Genomic DNA, 23949 nt, shown 5'->3' on the forward strand with positions numbered 1-23949 from the left:
ACTCACAATGGAGCTGGTTGTGCTCAGGAAAGATAAAAGAGATTTTTTATTTTATTTTTTAAATTTTTAGATATTTTATTTAAAATATTAGTTAGATATTGTATCTAACTAAAATGTCCAGATAGAGACTGGTAATCTAACAATATTAGGGGAAACATATGAAAATTTAAAATAATTCATGTTGGACTTTTGCCCTTTAAACCTTTACTTATTTATTTTTGGGAGAATGGCATTGAAACATGTATAATATCATATATGAAACGAATTGCCAGTCCAGGTTCGATGCACGATAGTGAATGCTTGGGGCTGGTGCGCTGGGATGACCCAGAGGGATGGTACGGGGAGGGAGGAGGGAGGAGGGTTCAGGATATGGAACACATGTATACCTGTTGATTCATGTTGATATATGGCAAAACCAACACAATATTGTAAAGTTAAAAAATAAAATAAAATAATAAAAAAAGATTTAAAAAAAATCATGCTGATTGTAAGCTGTGATAGGACACAAAGCAGACATTTGAATGGCATTATACTGTTGCTCACGAGGAAGGCTCTATGACTGGTTATAGAGATTGGGAAGGTAGAATGTATTATATCATAAAAATATTAGATTGAACTAATAGGTTAAGGTTTCTGAAGACTGAAAACTGTGAGTTTGGGCCAACTTTCTTGAGTCTTGAATATGTGCATAGTTAAGGAATGCAGTGGAGGACAGGAGTTGGAAAAGCAGTAAGCAACTAAAAAAGGGAGAGAAAAGGACAACGTGTGTTAAAGATTCTTGTTTTTGAGATTCACTTTTATCTTTTTCATTTTAGCTCTACTTATCTCGGGCTTGGTGTAGAAGATGCAAAGAAGCACTAGAATCTGTCACTTAATCACTGCAGAAACTTGGATGATCTTCATGGAAACGGTCTCCATAGGAAACCAAACGATTACTGAATTTGTCCTTCTTGGTTTCTATGTCAAAGCTGAGCTGCATCTCCTTCTCTTTATTGTGTTCACTGTCATCTATGCGTCCATCATCCTAGGGAACATGCTAATCATTGTGGCGGTGGTTAGCTCTCAGAGGCTCCACACACCCATGTATTTCTTCCTGGCTAATCTGTCCTTCCTGGAGATCCTCTATACTTCCTCAGTGGTGCCCAAGATGTTGGAGGGCTTCTTGCAGGAGGCGGCCATCTCTGTGGCTGGTTGCTTGCTCCAGTTCTTTATCTTTGGTTCTTTAGCCACTGCTGAGTGCTTCCTACTGGCTGTCATGGCATATGATCGCTACCTGGCCATCTGCTACCCGCTCCGCTACCCTCTCCTGATGGGACCCAGATGGTGTTTGGGGCTGGTGGTCATAGCGTGGCTCTCTGGCTTCATGGTAGATGGACTGGTTGTAGCCCTCACAGCCCAACTGAGATTCTGTGGCCGCAACCACATTGACCACTTTTACTGTGATTTCATGCCTTTAATGAGCCTGGCCTGCTCAGATCCCAGTGTAGCCCAGAGGACAACATTCATTCTGTCTGTGGTCTGCCTCACTGTTCCCTTTGGACTGATTCTGACATCTTATGGCCGGATCGTGGTGGCTGTGCTGAGAGTTCCTGCTGGGGCCAGCAGAAGGAAGGCTTTCTCTACATGTTCCTCCCACCTAGCTGTAGTGTCCACATTCTATGGCTCTCTCATGGTCTTGTACATTGCGCCCTCTGCTGTCCACTCCCAGCTCCTCACTAAGGTCTTTGCCCTGCTCTACACTGTGGTCACTCCTGTGTTCAATCCTGTGATTTATACTCTGAGGAATAAGGAAGTTCAACAGGCACTATGGAGGCTTCTGTATGTTAAGCAAACTGAAACGATTGAAGGAGGATGGTGGTAAAGATGTTATTTGGACTTTGGCATGTCTTCCAGGATTGGTTGGGTAGGAATAACTTCCATTTTGACATTTCCCTCTGTGATAAGTTTAATAGTTATACTAAAAATGGGTATTGTAGAACAATAACTTTAAGGTGCTTACTTAAAACATTTTACTTTAATATTTTATTATTTCTTTATTAAATAGGCTGTCAATATTTCCTATAGTAAATAGCTATGCAAAAATAACAACACAAAGCAAATCTAGAGATCTTGGCTACCTATATTATATATATAAAACAAGTTGAATCATTGAAGTTTGTAATCTAGTTTTCATTGATGACTATGTCTTGAATCTCTTTTTATTTTGACCAGTATGTACTTATTTATTCTTGTGAGATTTTTAGCATAGCTAAACATGATTTGTTATGACCAGTGCATTTTCTTGGCAAAACTCTATTAGTCTTTGCCCTGCTTCATTCCGTATTTCAAGGCCAAATTTGCCTGTTACTCCAGGTGTTTCTTGACTTCCTACTTTTGCATTCCAATCCCCTATAATGAAAAGGACATCTTTTTTGGGTGTTAGTTCTAAAAGGTCTTGTAGGTCTTCACAGATCCGTTCAGCTTCTTCAGCGTTACTGGTTGGGGCATAGACTTGGATTACTGTGATATTGAATGGTTTGCCTTGGAAACAAACAGAGATCATTCTGTCATTTTTGAGATTGCATCCAAGTACTGCATTTCGGACTCTTTTGTTGACCATGATGGCCACTCCATTTCTTCTGAGGGACTCCTGCCCGCAGTAGTAGATATAATGGTCATCTGAGTTAAATTCAACCATTCCAGTCCATTTAAGTTTGCTGATTCCTAGAATGTCAACATTCACTCTTGCCATCTCTTGTTTGACCACTTCCAATTTGCCTTGATTCACGGACCTGACATTCCAGGTTCCTATGCAATGTTGCTCTTTACAGCATCAGACCTTGCTTCTATCACCAATCACATCCACGGCTGGGTATTGTTTTTGCTTTGGCTCCATCCCTTCATTCTTTCTGGAGTTATTTCTCCACTGATCTCCAGTAGCATATTGGGCACCTACTGACCTGGGGAGTTCCTCTTTCAGTATTCTGTCGTTTTGCCTTTTCATACTGTTCATGGGGTTCTCAAGGCAAGAATACTGAAGTGGTTTGCCATTCCCTTCTCCAATGTCATTTTCTGGGCAAAACTAATAGAGTTTTGCCAAGAAAATGCACTGGTCATAACAAACACCCTCTTCCAACAACACAAGAGAAGACTCTATACATGGACATCACCAGATGGTCAACACCGAAATCAGATTGATTATGTTCTTTGCAGCCAAAGATGGAGAAGCTCTATATAGTCAGCAAAAACAAGACCAGGAGCTTACTGTGGCTCAGACCATGAACTCCTTATTGCCAAATTCAGACTTAAATTGAAGAAAGTAGGGAAAACCACTAGACCATTCAGGTATGACCTAAATCAAATCTCTTATGATTATACAGTGGAAGTGAGAAATAGGTTTAAGGGACTAGATCTGATAGATAGAGTGCCTGATGAACTATGGAATGAGGTTCATAACATTGTACAGGAGACAGAGATCAAGACCATCCCCATGGAAAGGAAATGCAAAAGAGCAAAATGGCTGTCTGATGAGGCCTTACAAATAGCTGTGAAAAGAAGAGAAGCAAAAAGCAAAGGAGAAAAGGAAAGATATAAACATCTGAATGCAGAGTTCCAAAGAATAGCAAGAAGAGATAAGAAAGCCTTCTTCAGCAATCAATGCAAAGAAATAGAGAAAAACAACAGAACGGGAAAGACTAGAGATCTCTTCAAGAAAATCAGAGATACCAAAGGAACATTTCATGCAAAGATAGGCTCAATAAAAGACAGAAATGGTATGGACCTAACAGAAGCAGAAGATATGAAGAAGAGGTGGCAAGAATACACAGAAGAACTGTACAAAAAAGATCTTCATGACCCAGAGAATCACGATGATGTGATCACTGACCTAGAGCCAGACATCCTGGAATGTGAAGTCAAGTGGGCCTTAGAAAGCATCTCTATGAACAAAGCTAGTGGGGGTGATGGAATTCCAGTTGTGCTCTTTCAAATCCTGAAAGATGATGCTGTGAAATTGCTGCACTCAATATGCCAGCAAATTTGGAAAACTCGGCAGTGGCCACAGGACTGGAAAAGGTCAGTTTTCATTCCAATCCCAAAGAAAGGCAATGCCAAAGAATGCTCAAACTACCACACAATTGCACTCATCTCACACGCTAGTAATGCTCAAAATTCTCCAAGCCAGGCTTCAGCAATACATGAACCGTGAACTTCCTGATGTTCAAGCTGGTTTTAGAAAAGGCAGAGGAACCAGAGATCAAATTGCCAACATCTGCTGGCTCATGGAAAAAGCAAGAGAGTTCCAGAAAAGCATCTATTTCTGTTTTATTGACTATGCCAAAGCCTTTGACTGTATGGATGACAATAAAGTGTGGAAAATTCTGAAAGAGATGGGAATGCCAGACCACCTGACCTGCCTCTTGAGAAATTTGTATGCAGGTCAGGAAGCGCCAGTTAGAACTGGACATGGAACAACAGACTGGTTCCAAATAGGAAAAGGAGTTCGTCAAGGCTGTATATTGTCACCCTGTTTATTTAACTTATATGCAGAGTACATCATGAGAAACGCTGGACTGGAAGAAACACAAGCTGGAATCAAGATTGCTGGGAGAAATATCAATAACCTCAGATATGCAGACGACACCACCCTTATGGCAGAAAGTGAAGAGGAACTAAAAAGCCTCTTGATGAAAGTGAGAGTGGAGAGTGAAAAAGTTGACTTAAAGCTCAACATTCAGAAAATGAAGATCATGGCCTCTGGTCCCATCACTTCATGGGAAATAAATGGGGAAACAGTGGAAACTGTCAGACTTTATTTTTCTGGGCTCCAAAATCACTACAGATGGTGACTGCAGCCATGAAATTAAAAGACGCTTACTCCTTGGAAGGAAAGTTATGACCAACCTAGATAGCATATTCAAAAACAGAGACATTACTTTGCCAACAAAGGTTCATCTAGTCAAGGCTATGGTTTTTCCTGTGGTCATGTATGGATGTGAGAGTTGGACTGTGAAGAAGGCTGAGCGCTGAAGAATTGATGCTTTTGAACTGTGGTGTTGGAGAAGACTCTTGAGAGTCCCTTGGACTGCAAGGAGATCCAACCAGTCCTTTCTGAAGGAGATCAGCCCTGGGATTTCTTTGGAAGGAATGATGCTAAAGCTGAAACTCCAGTACTTTGGCCACCTCATGCGAAGAGTTGACTCATTGGAAAAGACTCTGATGCTGGGAGGGATTGGGGGCAAGAGGAGAAGGGGACGACAGAGGATGAGATGGCTGGATGGCATCACCAACTCGATGGACGTGAGTCTGAGTGAACTCCGGGAGTTGGTGATGGACAGGGAGGCCTGGCGTGCTGCGATTCATGGGGTCACAAAGAGTCGGACATGACTGAGCGACTGATCTGATCTGATCTGAAACATGATTTAAGTAATCTTCTATTGTCAAAGCTCTTAGTTCACCATACAAATATAGTTCACATTTAGATTTTCCTACAATAAATTCTTAGGAGTTGAATTGCCACGTTTACGGAAAAGCATATTAAGATAAATTTAAAGCTGAACGCATTTTAATTGTTTAGCTATTTTGTTGTAGAAAATTTCAAATGTACACAAAAGTAGATAGAACATTATAATGAACCCCATACAGCCATCATCTAGCATCAATATAAATATTTGCCAATCCTATTTCTACTGCCTAAAACTTCTTCTTTTTTCTTTTTCTGGAAAATTTTGGAGCAAATTTCAGTTTTATAAGTATTGTGTTGTGTGTGTTGTATAAATTGTATTCTGTGTGCAAGAATTGTATTCTGTGTGATTCTTGAACAACATGGGTTTGAACTGCACAGGTCCACTCACAGGCAGACATTTGCAATAGTAAAAACTACAGCAGTACAGGATTTGTGGCTGGTTGAATCTGTGCATAGGGAACTTCATGTGTACAGAGGAACCATGTTTATGGAGGATCAACTCAAGGTTATGGGTGGATTTTCACCTTCTCAGTGGTTCATTGCCCCTAATCTTGGTGTTGTTCAAGGGTCTACTGTATTTGGTATGCTCGGTGACTGATAAAGGCATTTAAAGAAAAAAAAGTGCCAAACCTGATGCTACAATATTTTAAAATACTATTCCAGTGGCATCTAATACACAGACTGGGTTCAAATTTCTCTAATTATCTTTAAGTAAATTCTTAAAATTAAGATGTAAACAAAGTTCACACAATGTATCTTATATTTCTTAGTCCTTTATTTCATAGCAGTCCTTCTCTCTCTTTTTTTTTTCATGCCTTTGACTTATTGGAGAAATCTCTTTATCTGTAGAACAGTTTATATTCTACATTAGACTTTCTTCTGACTTATGGTTTTGTTTGGTGTCTATCCCTATATCTTGTATTTTATATAAAATTGTTTTGTTTTGGTCTCAGCCTATTGATGGTGTTGCGATGCTATCAGCTAAGAATGCCTGGGGCACTCACCTGGGCTGACCCCACAGACATTTCTCTGATAAAGGCCAATGATGTGGCTGGGCTGACCCTTGTGGTTCTTATTATGATTGCAGGATGCACCTCAGCAACAATCATGATCAGATCAGATCAGATCAGTCGCTCAGTCGTGTCTGACTCTTTGCGACCCCATGAACCGCAGCATGATAGAACTTTGAAAAAACAAGGTTGGTTTTTTCAAACCTTGTTTTTTCAAAGTTCTGTAGGCTGCCAGGCTCACTGTAGACTGCCAGGCTCCTCTGTCCATGGAATTCTCCAGGCCAGAATGCTGGAGTAGGTAGCTGTTCCCTTCTCCAGGGGATCTTCCCAATCCAGGGGTCAAACCCAGGTCTCCTGCATTGTAGGCAGATTCTTTACTATCTGAGCCACCAGGAAAGCCCTGAAAAAATAAGGTTTGTTATTCATAGGTCTTGGAGGTTGCATGGAACACCTGGGGCCACACAAAGATAATTTAGGGAGAAAGAAAGAGAGACAGAGGCTCTGCAGTTATTAGGGTCAAGGGTGGGCGGTGCCTAGGGTTTCATAGGTTCACTCTTTATAGGTGAATATAAAACATGGGAGCAGGAATTAAAGAAAGGGTGGGAAAAGCAGAGTAACTCAAGTGGTCAGTTAATGGAGGTCATCCAGGGTTTTCTAAAAGAAGAACTTCATGGGTGGGGTGGCCCAGCTCTTTATCTAGATGTGTAGTTGACTATACATTTATTTGAGATAAATGTGTTTGAAATAAATGCCTGGCAATCAGAACCTTCATGTCAAACATTTACATTACAATAAAAAGGGTAATTATCAGGCACTTAAACTACAAAACTAATATTAAGATAGAAGCTTGACTGGATCTGGGTTAGCTTTTTAGCAGAATATCATAGAGCTCCTGTGATTTCTACTGCACCATATCATGAGGTGCACAATGATTGGTTGTCCTATTTTTAGTGATGCTATTTATATTATAGACCAGAGGGTTCAGGCGGCATCTGTCTGATCTGTGTATTCAGTTTTCAATCAGATTTTCACCTAATATCTTTAGGTGATAAAAGTTGATAAAAGTTGCTGATTAATGCCAAAATGATTTAATTATTTGAACATATATTTTCTTTTAATGTTTTGAATGTATTTGTAGCTGTTGTAAAACGTTTGTCTGTGGATTCCTATATCTGGGCCACATCAAATTTAGTTTTTATTCATTTCCTTTTCTCTTGAATATTGATCAGATTTTACCAATTATTTGTATGACTAATAATTTTTTGATTAAATATAGGTTGTTGAGGAAACTCTGGATTCTCTTACTTTCTTTAGAAGAAGATTGGTTTTTGTTCTAGCAGACATTTCAAGTCATGGAAGGTCATCTTGAACTTGAAGATCATCTTGAATCAAGTAGGCTTGGTTTTATGCTCTGGGAGTATGGATTTGTGGAAAGCCCAAGGTGTCACTCTCTTTTGTGATATGACTCAGCCTCCAAATTCTCTCTTCCTGGTGTCATGGTCAGGGGTTTGGATTTAGCCTGTGTTCAGTCGGGTCTAGTGTAGGGCTTACTCAAGGATGTGATTTTTACTCTTAAGACTTGGACTTTAAGAGTGATAGTTTGATAACAAGAGTATTAATAAGGTGTGCAGAGCAACCCACTTTCCTGGTACTGCTCTTCTCCAAGCCCTGCTCCACTTCTAGTGTATTTTATTTCAATCCTATAGCAGCTTCTTTCTGATAAGTCTAAAGTGGTCTTTCCATTCATACCTTGAAGTCAGCCACAGCCACAGCATCTGTTTCCCCCAAACTATTTTTGGATATCTTCTGCAAAGATCCCTCTTCTCTTGTGCCTTATTCTATAACTTTTAGTTGCTTGAGGTACCCCATGTTTCAAACTCTGATCTTTGCTTTCTTGGTGAGTGGGATTGCTCATGTGTTGATTCACAACCTTGGGAATTCCCTGCGTGAAATATTCCCTAAATATGGAAGTTGTCCTGGTTTCTATATCAGTTTTATTTCCAGTTGTCTATGTAATGCTCTGTGAGAATCTTGATGTTAACTGATGCACTTTGTAAATGTCGTGATGAAGTGGGGAGAGATTTTTTCCAAATGCTTTTTTATGGAGATTATCCTTAATCCCAAGAACTTTTCACACTCAGAATCCTTTTCAGGGAACTCTTCACATCCTTATTTCTTAGACTATAAATGAAAGGATTGAGAGTGGGAGTTACCAGGGCATACATGATAGCAGCACCCAGCTCCCCAGAGGCATGAGAAGCTGATGGGGACTTCAGGTAGGTGGCAAAGACTGAGATGTAGAAGAGGATGACCATGGAGAGGTGGGAGCTGCATGTGGCCAGGGCTTTCTTTTTACCTTGTGCTGATGGGATCCGAGCTACAGCAAGGAAAATATGGGCATAGGAGCTTATGATGCAGAGGAGAGGGCTGATTCCTAAGAGTCCTGTCAGAACCATCATCAGGTCCTCATTGAGGTGGGTATCAGAGCAGGAAAACCTTAAGAGTGGTTTGAAATCACAAAAAAAGTGAGGAATCTCTAGATTAGTATAGAATGATAGTTGAGTTAGCATCAAGGTTTGGATCAAAGAGTCGGAGTGGGCCACTCCCCATGACCCACCCACCAGCAGCCCACATCTGCAAGGAGTCATTAGGAGTGCATAGTGCAGGGGATGGCAGATGGCAGCATAGCGGTCGATAGCCATGGCAGTCAAAAGCAGGTTGTCCATGTTAGCAAAAACTGCGAAGAAATATAATTGGGCCAGGCACTCAGAGAAGGAGATCAATCCGCTGCTGGTCCACAAAGTCTCCAGCATTTTGGGGGCTGTGGTGGTAGTAGAGCAGAGGTCGACCAGGGAGAGCTGGCTGAGGAAGAAGTACATGGGGGTGTGGAGGTGGATGTCAGCGCCAATAGCCAGCAGCAGTAGCAAGTTTCCTATGAGACTCAGCAAGTAGAGGGCCAGGAAGAGACCAAAGAGGAGCTGTGGTTTGTCTGGGTCACTGGACAGTCCTGAGAGGACAAAGTCAGGGTTCTTGCTGCAGTTCATTTCAGGTCTTGATGGGCTACAGGAAAAGAATCAGCATAAAGAGCATTCACTCAGTTAGCTACAGATGGATAAAACCTTGGATCCTTTCTCTTGGCAATGGGTTTTACTTATACCACCAATGGGAAGAATGCATAAACAAAATAACAGTGGGGAAGACAAGAGGCATACCTCACAAAGATGGTCAAATTAAGGAAACATCAAAGTAAGAAAATGGCATTGAAACATGTAAAATATCATGTATGAAACGAGATGCCAGTCCAGGTTCAATGCACGATACTGGATGCTTGGGGCTAGTGCACTGGGACGACCCAGAGGGATGGTATGGGGAGGGAGGAGGGAGGAGGGTTCAGGATGGGGAACACATGTATACCTGTGGTGGATTCATTTTGATATTTGGCAAAACTAATACAATTATGTAAAGTTTAAAAATAAAATAAAATTAATTAAAAAAAAAAAAGAAAAGAAAATGAGAGAAACAATAGAGATTTCCTGGAGGTATTACAGTGTAAAGAGTTTTCTAATGTTACTTTGTATAATTGGTGATTTAACTACTTGCTTGTTAATCTGTTTTCTTCACAAGACCATGAGTCCTTCAAGGCACAGGCTGTGTTTCAGTATTTAGCTTAGTGCCTGTGTTTCGGTATCTAGACCACATAGAAGGGGCTGAATAAATACCTACCCACCTACACAGTCAGTATCCTCCTAACTGTTTTCACAAGGATCATGCCCCACACTATGGTCTTTTCAAAAAAGATCTCATCATGTCACTTTATTGTTTAAAAAATGAGTCTCTACATACAAATGGCCAGTAGGTGCATGAAAAGATGCTCATCACTGCTAATTATTAGAGAAATGCAAATCAAAACTACAATGAGGTACCACCTTACATGAGTAAGAATGCCCACCATTAAAAAGTCTACAAAATAATAAATGCTGGGAAGAGCATGGAGCAAAAGCAACCCTCTTACACTGTTGGTGGGAATGTAAATTGTTGCATCCATTGTGGAAAACAGTATGGAGGTTCCTCCATAAACTAAAAATAGAGTTGCCATATGACCCAGCAGTTTCATTTCTGGGCATGTACCCAGACAAAACTATGACTAAAAAAGTCACATGTACTCCTATGTCCATAGCAACACTATTTACAATAACAAAGACATGGAAAAACCTAAATACCTATTTACAGATGAATGGATAAAGAGGATGTTGTAAACATAGAACACAATGGAATATTCAGTTCAATTCAGTTCAGTTGCTCAGTCGTGTCTGACTCTTTGCGACCACATGAATCATAGCACGCCAGGCCTCCCTGTCCATCTCGGAATTTACTCAAACTCATGTCCATCGAGTAGATGATGCCATCCAGCCATCTCATCCTCTGTCCTCCCCTTCTCCTCCTGTCCCCAATCCCTCCCAGCATCAGGGTCTTCTCCAATGAGTCAACTCTTTGCATGAGGTGGCCAAAGTATTGGAGTTTCAGCTTTAGCATCAGCCCTTCCAATGAACACCCAGGACTGATCTCCTTTAGAATGGACTGGCTGGATCTCCTTGCAATCCAAGGGACTCTCAAGAGTCTTCTCCAGCACCACAGTTCAAAAGCATCAATTCTTCAGTGCTCAGCTTTCTTCACAGTCCAACTCTCACATCCATCCATGACCACTGGAAAAACCATAGCCTTGACTAGACGGACCTCTGTTGGCAAAGTCATGTCTCTGCTTTTGAATATGCTATCTAGGTTGGTCATAACTTTCCTTCCAAGGAGTAAGCGTCTTTAATTTCATGGCTTCAATCACCATCTGCAGCGATTTTGGAGCCCAGAAAAATAAAGTCTGCCACTGTTTCCACTCTTTCCCCATCTATTTCCCAGGAAGTGATGGGGCCAGATGCCATGATCTTAGTTTTCTGAATGTTGAGCTTTAAGCCAACTTTTCACTCTCCTCTTTTACTTTCATCAAGAGGCTTTTTAGTTCCTCTTCACTTTCTGCCATAAGGGTGGTGTCATCTGCATATCTGAGGTTATTGCAATGGAATATTACTCAGTCATTAAAAAAAGGAAATAATGCTATTTGCAGCAACATAGATTGACCTAGAGATGATCATACTAAGTGAAGTAAATCAGAAAGGGAAAGACAAATACCATATGATATCAGTTATATGTGGAATCTAAAAAATGGCACAAATGAACATATCTATGAAACAGAAACAGATTCACAGGACTAGAGAACAGGCTTGTGCGAGTTCCCTTGCAGTCCGATAGTTAGGACTCATTGCTCCCACTGCCTGCCATGGCCGGGGATCAATCCCTGGTCAGGGAACTAAAGTCCTCTAACAGCAGGGACAAAAAAGAGCAGACATGTGGTTGCCAAGGGGGAGCGGGAAGAGGAGGAAACAGGTGGAGGAGGTAAGTATTGGGCATTTGGGATTAGCAAAGCAAAATATTATGTACAGGATGGATAAACACCAAGATCCTACTATGTGGCACATGGAACATATTCAATATTCCCTGATAAACCATAATGGAAAAGAACATGAAAAATAAAATATGTATAACTGAGTCACTATGCTGTACAGCAGAAATTAAACCAATATTGTAAATCAACCATATTTAAATTAGATTTTAAAAAATGAATGTCCAGAGAACCATTGCTCTTATGAAAAATACCCTGTCACGTCTTAAAAAGCTCATTTGGTTTTGACCTCGAGGTGTCTCACTGTCTATTCATCGTCTGTTCCCCAGCAACACTGGCTTCACTGCATCACCTTAATACACCATGTTCATTCTCTGCTTTAAGTCAGTTCTTGCTCATCCTTCTAACCTCTAACTTTCTTAGGAAAATGCTCCATTGCCTCTTTGTCTAAGACAATGCTTCCTTTTCTGTGTTCTCATGGCACCTTGGTTCAGTTCAGTTCAGTCACTCAGTCATGTCTGACTCTTTGTGACCCCATGAATTGCAGCACGCCAGGCCTCCTTGTCCATCACCAACTCCTGGAGTTCACACAAATGGATGTGCATCAAGTCGGTGATGCCCTCCAGCCATCTCATCCTCTGTTGTCCCCTTCTCCTCCTGCCCCCAACCCCTCCCAGCATCAGAGTCTTTTCCAATGGGTCAACTCTTCTTCTTTTTTTTTTCTTCTTCTTCTTTTTTAATATTATTTTATTTTTAAACTTTACATAATTGTATTAGTTTTGCCAAATATCAAAATGAATCCGCCACAGGTATACATGTGTTCCCCATCCTGAACCGTCCTCTGGGTCAACTCTTCGCATGGGGTGATCAAAGTATTGGAGTTTCAGCTTTAGCATCAGTCCTTCCAAATAACACCCAGGACTGATCTCCTTTAAAATGAACTGGTTGGATCTCCTTGCAGTCCAAGGGACTCTCAAGAGTCTTCTCCAACACCACAGTTCAAAAGCATCAATTCTTCGGTGCTCAGCTTTCTTCACAGTCCAACTCTCACATCCACCCATGACCACTGGAAAAACCATAGCCTTGACTAGATGGACCTTTGTTGGCAAAGTCATGTCTCTGCTTTTGAATATGCTATCTAGGTTGGTCATAACTTTCCTTCCAAGGAGTAAGTGTCTTTTAATTTCCTGGCTTCAATCACCATCTGCAGTGATTTTGGAGCCCCCCAAAATAAAGTCTGCCACTGTTTCCACTGTTTCCCCATCTATTTCCCAGGAAGTGATGGGACCAGATGCCATGATCTTCATTTTCTGAATGTTGAGCTTTAAGCCAACTTTTCCACTCTCCTCTTTCACTTTCATCAAGAGGCTCTTTAGTTCCTCTTCACTGTCTGCCATAAGGGTGGTGTCATGGTAGTTACTGCAATTGTAATATGGAGGATGTAATCACATTTATTTAAATATTTAAGTTATTTAGTTAATGTTGGTCTCCCTAACAAAATGATAGGATCATTATGGCTGAGATTGAATCAGATTTTCCTCTCCAGTGCTTGGAATACAAAGTATCGTATATGTCAGAAAATGAAATCAATGGTAAGTGAAGGTAGGAGAGGATGATGGGTTGTCTTCCCCCAAAAGTATTTCTTCATTTCAAGAATAAAATTTCTTTCCTACAAAAACTGTCCTGGTAACATGGGTTGGAAACATTGCTTCATCTAATTCCTTCATCAAGTTGCGACCAAGTATGATAAGTTTTATTTCCTATGAAATGTCCTTCATTTCAGACTCTTTCTCACTTTTTTAATTGTTATCCTTTTTGAGCTTTCTCTAGTCAACTCATTCCCAGTTAGTTTCACCAGCAGCTAACAGGCTTCACTGTCTCTACCTCTAGTTGCTAAGATCCAAGCTGTCAGTATCTGCCATAAATTTTAGGGCTTTCTTCTTTGGGCCTAATTCTCCCTGGTGTACATTTTTCTAATATCTTCTTTCATGTTGCATCACATATCCGCTGGTGCCTCTTTATCAAGAACTTCTGCATCTGCATCCTCCTATCAATAAGGTAGGATTTTCCATTACTCAGCAGCATTCATTCTCCTTTTCTCAATTATAGTATAAATTCCTGGGAGTAGGGACCATGCATGAGTGCATGTGTGCTAAGTCTCTCAGTGGTATCTGACTCTTTGCAATCCTATGGAGTGTAGCCTGCCAGCCTCCTCTGTCCATAGGACTCTCCAGGCAAGAATATCGAAGTGTGTTGTCATGCCCTCTTCCAGGAGGTCTTCCTGACCTAGGGATTGGAGATACATTATATCTTCTGCATTTGCATGTAGGTTATTTACTACTAGTGTCCCCTGTGAGCCCAGTAGGGATGATGGTTCTTTAAAATATTTTAAGCACCACCTAGGTCATGAGTATATGGTTGTTTCCGTGGATTATTGTTCAGTAGTTGCTCTCAAAACATGAGGACATCTATGTATTTCTCATGTGTGAGTAGAGGAGAAAATGCCCTTTGTGTCAACTACTGTGAAGAGATGAACAATACTCTGCTTCTTGGAAGTAATCAATTACACCTGAATAAAAGTTTTATTTGTGTCTGCTAATAATGAGTTGTATAAGGTAGATGATCTTCAACATTTTTGCAGTCTGTGGCATCTATAATCAAAATCTTATAAGGAATCTTGTGATAGGAACAGTTGCATTTTCTTTTCCACTGGTAGTATCATCTCTCCCTTGTTTCTAACAAACTTTAAATGTTCCAGTGTTCACTGACTCAGGATAAAGAGACTTAACACTTTCCTTATTCAATCCAAGCATTTTTAAATACGTGAGAACAGAGATTCTGAAACCTTAGCATGCTTAAGGATCATATGCTGAGTCAGTGAAGTCCCAGATTCCTGGGATCCATCCAGAGGTTCTGATTTAAGAGGTCTGAGGTGGGACATGAGACTTTGCTTTTCTATCATTCTCCAACATTAGATGATGTGGATGTCATTAATGTGCTGTGTAGAATTCAAATATAGCAAAATACATTCTTTTATCATCTATATTGGTCTTTTTTGCTTTCATTTTCTCTATCCTTTTTTACTGAGAACTGAAAGATTTCCCACTTTTACAAGATTAAGTCTTCCTGTACTCCTTTATTTCTCTCAATTCAGTCACTCAGTTGTGTCCCACTCTTGGGACCCCATGGACTCTAGCCCACCAGGTTCCTCTGTCCACGGGATTTTCCAGGCAAGAATACAGGAGTGGGTTGCCATTTCCTTCTCCACTTATCGCTTTAGAATATTACTTCTTCAGCTCAGACAGGGCCATAATTCTCAGATTTCAAATCTCTCAGGTTGTGTCTTCTTGACTATTACTGAATAGTCTCACTGTTGTTATACCCACCTCTAGGTTTATATTATATCCATCTCTCAATTATAATATAAATGAGAGAATTATACTATTATATATATGTATATATATTTAAAACTCTAGAGAATATATGGTTTACCTTAGGTCTCAAGACAAGTGTGGCTCAATACTGAAATTACCTAAATACTGTTTTAATACCTCAAAGTAATGAGGGTTTTCTATCCATCTTTAAAATTTTGGCCTCAGATAGAGCATACCCTAAACCTGGTGAGTTCCCATAGCCTTCTCCAGATGATGGCCCACTTCCCTGATTTTAGAGCAAAGTCTTCAAAAAGCTCAGTGTCTCCACTACTCACTGCCAATTCCTTTCAAATTATTTGCCTTTAATCTTCTCTTGAACTGACTTCAAACTTTTGCTCTTACCATTCCACTGAATTCACTCTTGTCAACGTCAAAGTTCAGTTCTCAGTCTTTAAATTACTTGACCTCTCAGTAACACTTAACAGACTTGATCGTTTTCTTCTTACCTCAAACACTTAAAACAAAAACAAAAACAAAAAAACCTTGCTTTCAGAATACCCACCAAGCTCTCACTTTCCAGTGCAGACTTGTTTTCAGTCTCCTTGGCTGCTTGCTGCTCTTCCTTCTTCTTATTCACTTTGGTACCTCTCCTCTTTTCTGTCTTTTGTGTTTCATATATCTATAAACACATAGCTTTCAAATTATACCTTTAATTTCAACTTATTTTTCTAACTCTAGACATATATATTTAATTTCCAACTGAACATTTCTACAATAGCAGTTTTACCATTTAAGATATGTTCTTTCAGCTGGTTTGATTTATATACTGCCTTGGAAACAGATACACAAATCAAAAGAGACTTTCTATGTTATGTAGCCCACCAAATATGGAACTTGAACTCTCTATGGTCCATTTTGAAAGCTGATTCCATTACTCCATTTGCCACATGACATCTTCAACCCTTGCCTCTGGTTTCTCTAATCTTTATTCCATAAGTGATGACCTTAGAAATATTCATTCTATCCAATGTTATTGGCAGGTGGATGGGAAAGAACAAAGAATTTTAGGGCTTGGAATACTCTGATGTACCAGCTAAAGACAATGCATTTAGGAGCTGAGCATTATCAATCTTCATTTCTCTTGGGACCTGAAAGAGTTTGGCTGCAAAAGAAATCTTTCTGGCCTTAGAGACTCAGTTCCCAAAGTTACTCATTAGTGAAAAACCTAGAGGAATTTTCTGTTGAGAAAGTTTCCTATAGATAGGGTTGAGGATGCAACTTAACAATTAAACAGAAGCCTAACATTGATTTGGAAGTACCTTAGAAAAATTACTTAAAACGCAAAACTTCTACTATTCACTGCTCTGTCTCCTTATGTAAGAATAACTTGAAGAGACTGATATACAGCTACACTCTATCATATGTGTCCTTTTATTTTTAGTGCTCTGAACTTTTGTCATAAAATATATTGAAGTTTATAAAATTATTTTCATACATCTATTGATAAAGTCATCTCAGTTGAGACCTGAAATATATTAAATGGAGTTAGTGTCTCCCTGCTCTACCCTTTCCCATTTCTGAACCACAGAATAATGCAGCTTAATTAAATGTGTTTAAACTTCTGTATTTTGGGAAACAGTGTGTCATGCAGCCGTAGGTAGCCATGCGCTCCTCTATAGTTTAGTCTCTATGAAGGTTAGATTATGTAAAAAATTCTGATCCATAGAAATTCTGGTCTGAGACAGTTCAGGGTTAAGATGCCTTCTCCCCAAACACTTTCTTTTATAAACAAAACTGGAATCGTCACTGTTTTGTCACTGAAACAAAACTGGACCAAAGAAGGTAGAGTTGAAGAACCATGTGAGTAAGATTAGAACCAAATTCTTTGGATCTACAAAAGTGAATGTAAACAATGTGAACGATCAGTCCGTAACCTCAAAATATCCTCCTATATTCTTACCTGTATTTATCTCTATTTTAGTTACTTATTATTATTTTTTTTCCTGTGGTTGTGCTGCCCAGCTTGTGGAATCTTAGTTCCCTAACCAGGGATTGAACCTCAGCCCTTGGCAGTGGAAGTGCATAGCCCTAACCACTTCAGGGACACCAGGAAATCCTGTATCTCTAATAGTTGTAAGTGCTGGCACTCCCCATGGTTTCAGGTCCAGTGACTCTTCTAAGAACTTGGAGGGTGAAAGTGAAGTTGTCAGTTGTGTCCGACTCTTAGTGACCCCATGGACTACAGCCCACCAGGCTCCTCTGCCCATGGGATTTTGCAGGCAAGAGTACTGGAGTGGGGTGCCATTACCTTCTCTGTTAACAGCGGCAAGGCATATTATATTTACTTGGAGCTGGTATACTTGGTAACAGCCTTAGTGCCCTCAGACATGGCATGCTTGGCCAGCTCCCCAGGTAGCAGCAAGCGCACGGCGGTCTGGATCTCCCTGGATGTGATAGAAAGTGAGGAACATAGTAATTCTTGTCTATTAACTCCAAAAATACTTCAGAAATTACTATTTAATAGTTTTCACGTATTATAAGCTTGATGACAGGTAAGGAAAACCAGAGAAATTTTGGATCAGTTTTTCTTATTTCACTGATATTTAGTTCAGTTCAGTTCAGTTCAGTCGCTCAGTCGTGTCCGACTCTTTGCGACCCCATGAATCGCAGCACCTCAGGCCTCCCTGTCCATCACCAAATTCCGGAGTTCACTTAGACTCACGTCCATCGAGTCAGATATTCCATCCAGCCATCTCATCCTCTGTTGTCCCCTTCTCCTCCTGCCCCCAATCCCTCCCAGCATCAGAGTCTTTTCCAATGAGTCAACTCTTCGCATGAGGTGGCCAAAGTACTGGAGTTTCAGCTTTAGCATCATTCCTTCCAAAGAAATCCCAGGGCTGATCTTCAGAATGGACTGGCTGGATCTCCTTGCAGTCCAAGGGACTCTCAAGAGTCTTCTCCAACACCACAGTTCAAAAGCATCAGTTCTTCTGTGCTCAGCTTTCTTCACAGTCCAACTCTCACATCCATGCATGACTACTGGAAAAACCATAGCCTTGACTAGATGGACCTTTGTTGGCAAAGTAATGTCTCTGCTTTTGAATATGCTATCTAGGTTGGTCATAACTTTCCTTCCAAGGAGTAAGTGTCTTTTAATTTCATGGCTGCAGTCACCATCTGCAGTGATTTTGGAGCCCCAGAAAATAAACTCTGCCACTGTTTCCACTGTTTCCCTATCTAGTTCCCATGAAGTGATGGGACCAGAGGCCATGATCTTCATTTTCTGAATGTTGAACTTTAAGCCCACTTAAATCACTCTCCTCTTTCACTTTCATTTCTGCCATAAGGATGATGTCATCTGCATATCTGAGGTTATTGATATTTCTCCCGGCAATCTTGATTCCAATTGTGTTTCTTCCAGTCCAGCGTTTCTCATGATGTACTCTGCATATAAGTTAAATAAGCAGGGTGACAATATACAGCCTTGACGTACTCCTTTTCCTATTTGGAACCAGTCTGTTGTTCCATGTCCAGTTCTAACTGTTGCTTCCTGACCTGCATACAGGTTCTCAAGAGGCAGCTCAGATGGTCTGGTATTCCCATCTCTTTCAGAATTTTCCGCAGTTTATTGTGATCCACACAGTCAAAGGCTTTGGCATAATCAATAAAGCAGAAATAGATGTTTTTCTGGAACTCTCTTGCTTTTTCCGTGATCCAGAGGATGTTGGCAATTTGATCTCTGGTTCCTCTGCCTTTTCTAAAACCAGCTTGAACATCAGGAAGTTCACGGTTCACATATTGCTGAAGCCTGGCTTGGAGAATTTTGAGCATTACTTTACTAGCCTGTGAGATGAGTGCAATTGTGCGGTAGTTTGAGCTTTCTTTGGCATTGCCTTTCTTTGGGATTGGAATGAAAACTGACCTTTTCCAGTCCTGTGGCCACTGCTGAGTTTTCTAAATTTGCTGGCATATTGAGTGCAGCACTTTCACAGCATTATCTTTCAGGATTTGAAATAGCTCAACTGGAATTCCATCACCTCCACTAGCTTTGTTCGTAGTGATGCTTTCTAAGGCCCACTTGACTTCACATTCTAAGATGTCTGGCTCTAGGTCAGTGATCAAACCATCATGATTATCTGGGTCATGAAAATCTTTTTTGTACAGTTCTTCTGTGTATGCTTGCCACCTCTTCTTCATATTTTCTGCTTCTGTTAGGTCCATACCATTTCTGTCCTTTATCGAGCCCATCTTTGCTTGAAATGTTCCCTTGGTATCTCTAATTTCCTTGAAGAGATCTCTAGTCTTTCCTATTCTGTTGTTTTCCTCTATTTCTTTGCATTGATTGTTGAGGAAGGCTTCCTTATCTCTTCTTGCTACTCTTTGGAACTCTGCATTCAGATGCTTATATCTTTCCTTTTCTCCTTTGCTTTTTGCTTCTCTTCTTTTCACAGCTATTTGCAAGGCCTCCCCACACAGCCATTTTGCTTTTTTGCATTTCTTTTCCATGGGGATGGTCTTGATCCCTGTCTCCTGTACAATGTCACAAACCTCATTCCATAGTTCATCAGGCACTCTATCTACCAGATCTAGGCCCTTAAATCTATTTCTCACTTCCACTGTATAATCGTAAGGGATTTGATTTAGATCATACTTGAATGATAAATCAATTGGACCACCTGTCAAAGAAAGTTGCAAAATATTGTTATAAGTGGAGGCAGCTTTAAAAAAGTCTTGGAAATACCTTTCTTGCCCATTGGTATATTTTCCCCTCAATTTTTGATCTCTTGAAAATTCAGTTTCAAGACTTTTCCATTTAATATATTTTCTTTTTGATTTCTATATTTACTTTCACAGATTACAGTGTGATATAATATGATGTAATATCATAATTATAATCATAATTATATATGATATAAGGTAATATCATAATCAGTGATATTTCAAAGTCTTGAAACTCAATTTTCAAGAGACCAAAAATTGAGGGGAAAATATACCAATGGGCAAGAAAGGTAGTCCCGAGACATTTTTTTTTAAGCTGCCTCCACTTATAATAATATTTTGCAATTATCTTTGACAGGTGGTCCAATTGATTATAGAACATATTTGGAGTCAGAGTTCACAAAATTCTTTATATAAACCATTGGTTATTTTATTTCTGTTAATTAATACTCAAAATATGTTTTGCTTTAAGTACTTACTTGCTTCCGGATTGGAGAAAAACAAATCATGACATATATGATTTATCACTTAAAAATATCCTTTGGCTCATATGTGAGTTACCATTTATTTTTCAGGTTGAGTAATCAGGGCCATTAATGCAATACCTTAAAATATTACAGCATAAGACTTTTATTGTTCACATTTTGATATATAAACTTACAGGGAACACACAGGTAAACAGACCTAAACATTATTCAACTACAGAGTGCATGGGGAACTAAGACAAATTTCTGTATGTAAATTTATTCAAGAACACAAAAGAATACATAACAAATCAGTTTCATCAATTGATATCTCCCAAACAGATTCAGCATTAAGATTCCATGTCTGTTTGTTTAAGTTTCCATTATATTATCTAGAAATGCATTATTTAACAAAATATACTGGATTTACCCATTTACATTTCCTTTATATACTTCCTTCTGTTTTTTCAAATGTAAACAATTAGAAAAGCAGTATAACTTCACATGTCAATTTTCTCATTGCCCCTTTATATTTGTGCCTCAGAAGAATTCTCTAGACTTCAGGTCAGAATCTTCTACTGGTCGCTCTCCTCAAGGCCCCCTTCACTTCCTTGTTCCTCAAAGTATAGATCATTGGATTTAGCACAGGAGTGACCACGCTGTACATAATGGCAATGATCCGTTCCTGCTCCACAGAGCTACCTGTGGCAGGACGAATATAAGTGAAAACTACGGGAGCATAGAAAAGAACAACTACCATGAAGTGGGAGACACAAGTAGACAGTGCTTTATGGAGCATGCTGCAAGAATGGGTCTTGAAAAAAAGATAGATAATAATGTAGGAATAAGATAGAAGTGTTAGAAAAAATGGGCCAATGGCAAAGGTCCCAGTGACAGTATTGAGCAGCCACTCATTGAGCTCAGTGTTCCCGCAGGCCAACTCCAACAATGGCTTAACATCACAGAAGAGGTGATGGATATGGTTGGAACCACAGAAGTTTAAGCGAGATGTCATTACTGAGTGCAGCAGGGCATGGAAAAACCCAATAATCCAGACAGTGATAGCCATCTGGACACAGACCTGATGACTCATGAAAAGGGGGTAACGAAGTGGTTTGCAGATAGCCACAAAGCGGTCAAAACCCATCACGGCCAGCAACATGGACTCTGTGCTGCCCAGGAAGTGGAAGAAATGAAGCTGGCTTATGCAGCCCAAGAAAGAAATTGCTTTGTGTGTAGAGAGGAAGTTCTCCAGCATCTTTGGCAGAGTCACTGTGGAGTAGCAGATATCTAGACATGACAGGTTTCCCAGGAAAAAATACATAGGAGAATGAAGTCTTGGATCAGAGATGACCACCATCAGGATGGCTGCATTCCCAGCCACATTGACAATGTAAGTTGCAAGGAAAATCAGGAAAAGAACAGGCTGCAGTACTTGGATGTCTGTCACTGGCAGGAGGAGAAATTCAGTGACTGATGTTCGATTCATCATCACTTGAAAGAAAAGACAAAATAACATATGGAATGCGATCTCTGATGGGAACAGTCCCACAGCTGAAGATTTTCCCATCTAGACAATAATATTTTGAGGAATTGCTATTTAAATAAGGTCACGTGTTGGTTATGGACTGTTACTCAAACATTTTAAGAATTAGATTTATCATTAATATTTTTCTTTCTTCCAGGAAAGAAAAATGCCAGACTTTCTTAGCCAGACTATCATCTTCTCTGAAACAACTTGCCTTTTTTCATCCTAAATCAACTCCAAAAGCAGGTAAATTTTAAGCACTCCACCACAGTGCTATCTCTTGACCTAGGAAGAAACCATCTGAAGTTTTTACTTAAGAAAAATAGACAATGAGAGCATAATAAGAGCTATAAGGAAATATGAATCTAAATGCAGACATTGGAACACTTCGTATATAAAAAGGAATCATTCAAAGTTTGGGAAATCTCTGAAAGGAGAAAGATTTGATTTGACTAGAATAAAAAAGTGAATCAACTAGGGAACATTTCCAGAGATCCCCAGGGATTATCACTTTTGTAGCTAGAGAAAATTTTGAGAAACTATCTAACCTTTATTACATCTTTGTTGCAGCCTGGCAGGGCAGAGATCAGAACCTGCCCCATGACAGGAGGGTGCGGCAAACCGCGCCCCGGAGATTGTCCTAATAAGCATGCCCGACGGACATATGTGGAGCTGGCCGTGCTCTCTGCTCGGCTTCACTGGCTGCCCCTGTGTCCGTCCTCACGGAAACCAAGCAAGATGTTCGTGATTAACAGCAGAGCCTTAATTTTACTCCCTCTTGATGGTGCGCTGATCAAACTCCCCAGTATAGCTATTTCCTAATGGCACCCCACTCCAGTACTCTTCCCTGGAAAATCCCATGGACGGAGGAGCCTGGTGGGATGCAGTCCATGGGGTCGCTAAGAGTCAGACACGACGGAGAGACTTCACTTTCACTTTTCACTTGCCTGCATTGGAGAAGGCAATGGCAACCCACTCCAGTGTTCTTGCCTGGAGAATCCCAGGGACGGGGGAGCCTGGTGGGCTGCGGTCTACGGGGTCGCCTAGAGTTGGACACGACTGAAGCGACTTAGCAGCAGCAGCAGCAATGATCTCATGTGACTTCTGCCAATAAAAGTGAGGGCTGAAAGGAGCCATCTTGTCTTCCTGCCATGGAGAGCAGGAGGGCCCCCTGACTCCCCGCTTGCCAAATTATATGTATCTGTCTTTTCATTACGTGCCCCGGCCCCCCGCCCCCCACCACTCCCGGGTTCCAGGTCTTTCTCACCTGCTGTGCTGGACACTGCACATCTTTTTTGTAAAAATTGGCTTCAGGAATTCAGAGTAGCCTTCCTTGATAGCCATGTATATTTTGTATACTGTTAAACTTTATCACTCCTGATCAAGATACACATATGTCAAACATCGTTTTTGATTCTCTGCTTGTAAAAGAAAATTATATTAAAAAAATTCCCTTGGGGGCAAAATCTTTCCCTAACATTTAAAGAAAATAACAATGAGATTTTCTGTACCAAATATTTATTTCACTGCATCTTGAATATTTATCGATTACGTATTTACTTTGGAGACTATCTAGAGATATGGCAATAAAAATGTAGGCAACAAAGAGTCTTCATAATCCACAAAGACAAGGTTCATGGTAAGATAGGAAACAGGTCTAAATCCTTGACTTGTACATTTAATACAGGCAAGAAGACAGGATATGGGCAACTCCTCAGCCTGTCTCCTGGTTCATTCTCCTACCTGATTGAGTGTTCAAATTCATAGCTAAGAAGGCTTATCAGATTGACACTTCTGAAAAGTAAATAGTAGAAAAATTTTTGAAAAATAAAGAGTAGAAAAATATTTGATGTGATAGTTTATACTGGAATTACAGCATAAGCTCTTCATCTTCTGAAATCTCTTCTTTCTGAAATTCTGCCTGTCTTTTATGATCCACAGATCCTGAGATATTCAAAG

The 23949-nt window shown here is 40.2% G+C and overlaps 3 protein-coding genes across 3 annotated transcripts; 1 reads left to right on the forward strand and 2 right to left on the reverse strand.

Annotated features, from left to right (window-relative positions):
• The first annotated feature begins 546 nt into the window (after positions 1 to 546).
• LOC133235980 (olfactory receptor 11A1-like) lies at positions 547 to 1861 on the forward strand. The gene has a single exon (XM_061397738.1). It carries the CDS (start codon positions 845 to 847, stop codon positions 1859 to 1861), a length of 1017 nt encoding a protein of 338 aa, XP_061253722.1. The 5' UTR covers positions 547 to 844.
• A 6706-nt stretch (positions 1862 to 8567) lies between these two features.
• Positions 8568 to 9596, reverse strand: LOC133235887 (olfactory receptor 1361-like). Its single transcript, XM_061397674.1, has one exon. It carries the CDS (start codon positions 9495 to 9497, stop codon positions 8568 to 8570), a length of 930 nt encoding a protein of 309 aa, XP_061253658.1. The 5' UTR covers positions 9498 to 9596.
• An 11431-nt stretch (positions 9597 to 21027) lies between these two features.
• On the reverse strand, positions 21028 to 21954 carry LOC133235888 (olfactory receptor 12D1-like). The gene has a single exon (XM_061397675.1). The coding sequence runs from the start codon at positions 21952 to 21954 to the stop codon at positions 21028 to 21030; it is 927 nt and encodes a 308-aa protein (XP_061253659.1).
• Positions 21955 to 23949: the final 1995 nt, after the last annotated feature.

The sequence above is a fragment of the Bos javanicus genome, chromosome 23 (assembly GCF_032452875.1).
Source record: "Bos javanicus breed banteng chromosome 23, ARS-OSU_banteng_1.0, whole genome shotgun sequence".
NCBI lineage: Eukaryota > Metazoa > Chordata > Mammalia > Artiodactyla > Bovidae > Bos > Bos javanicus.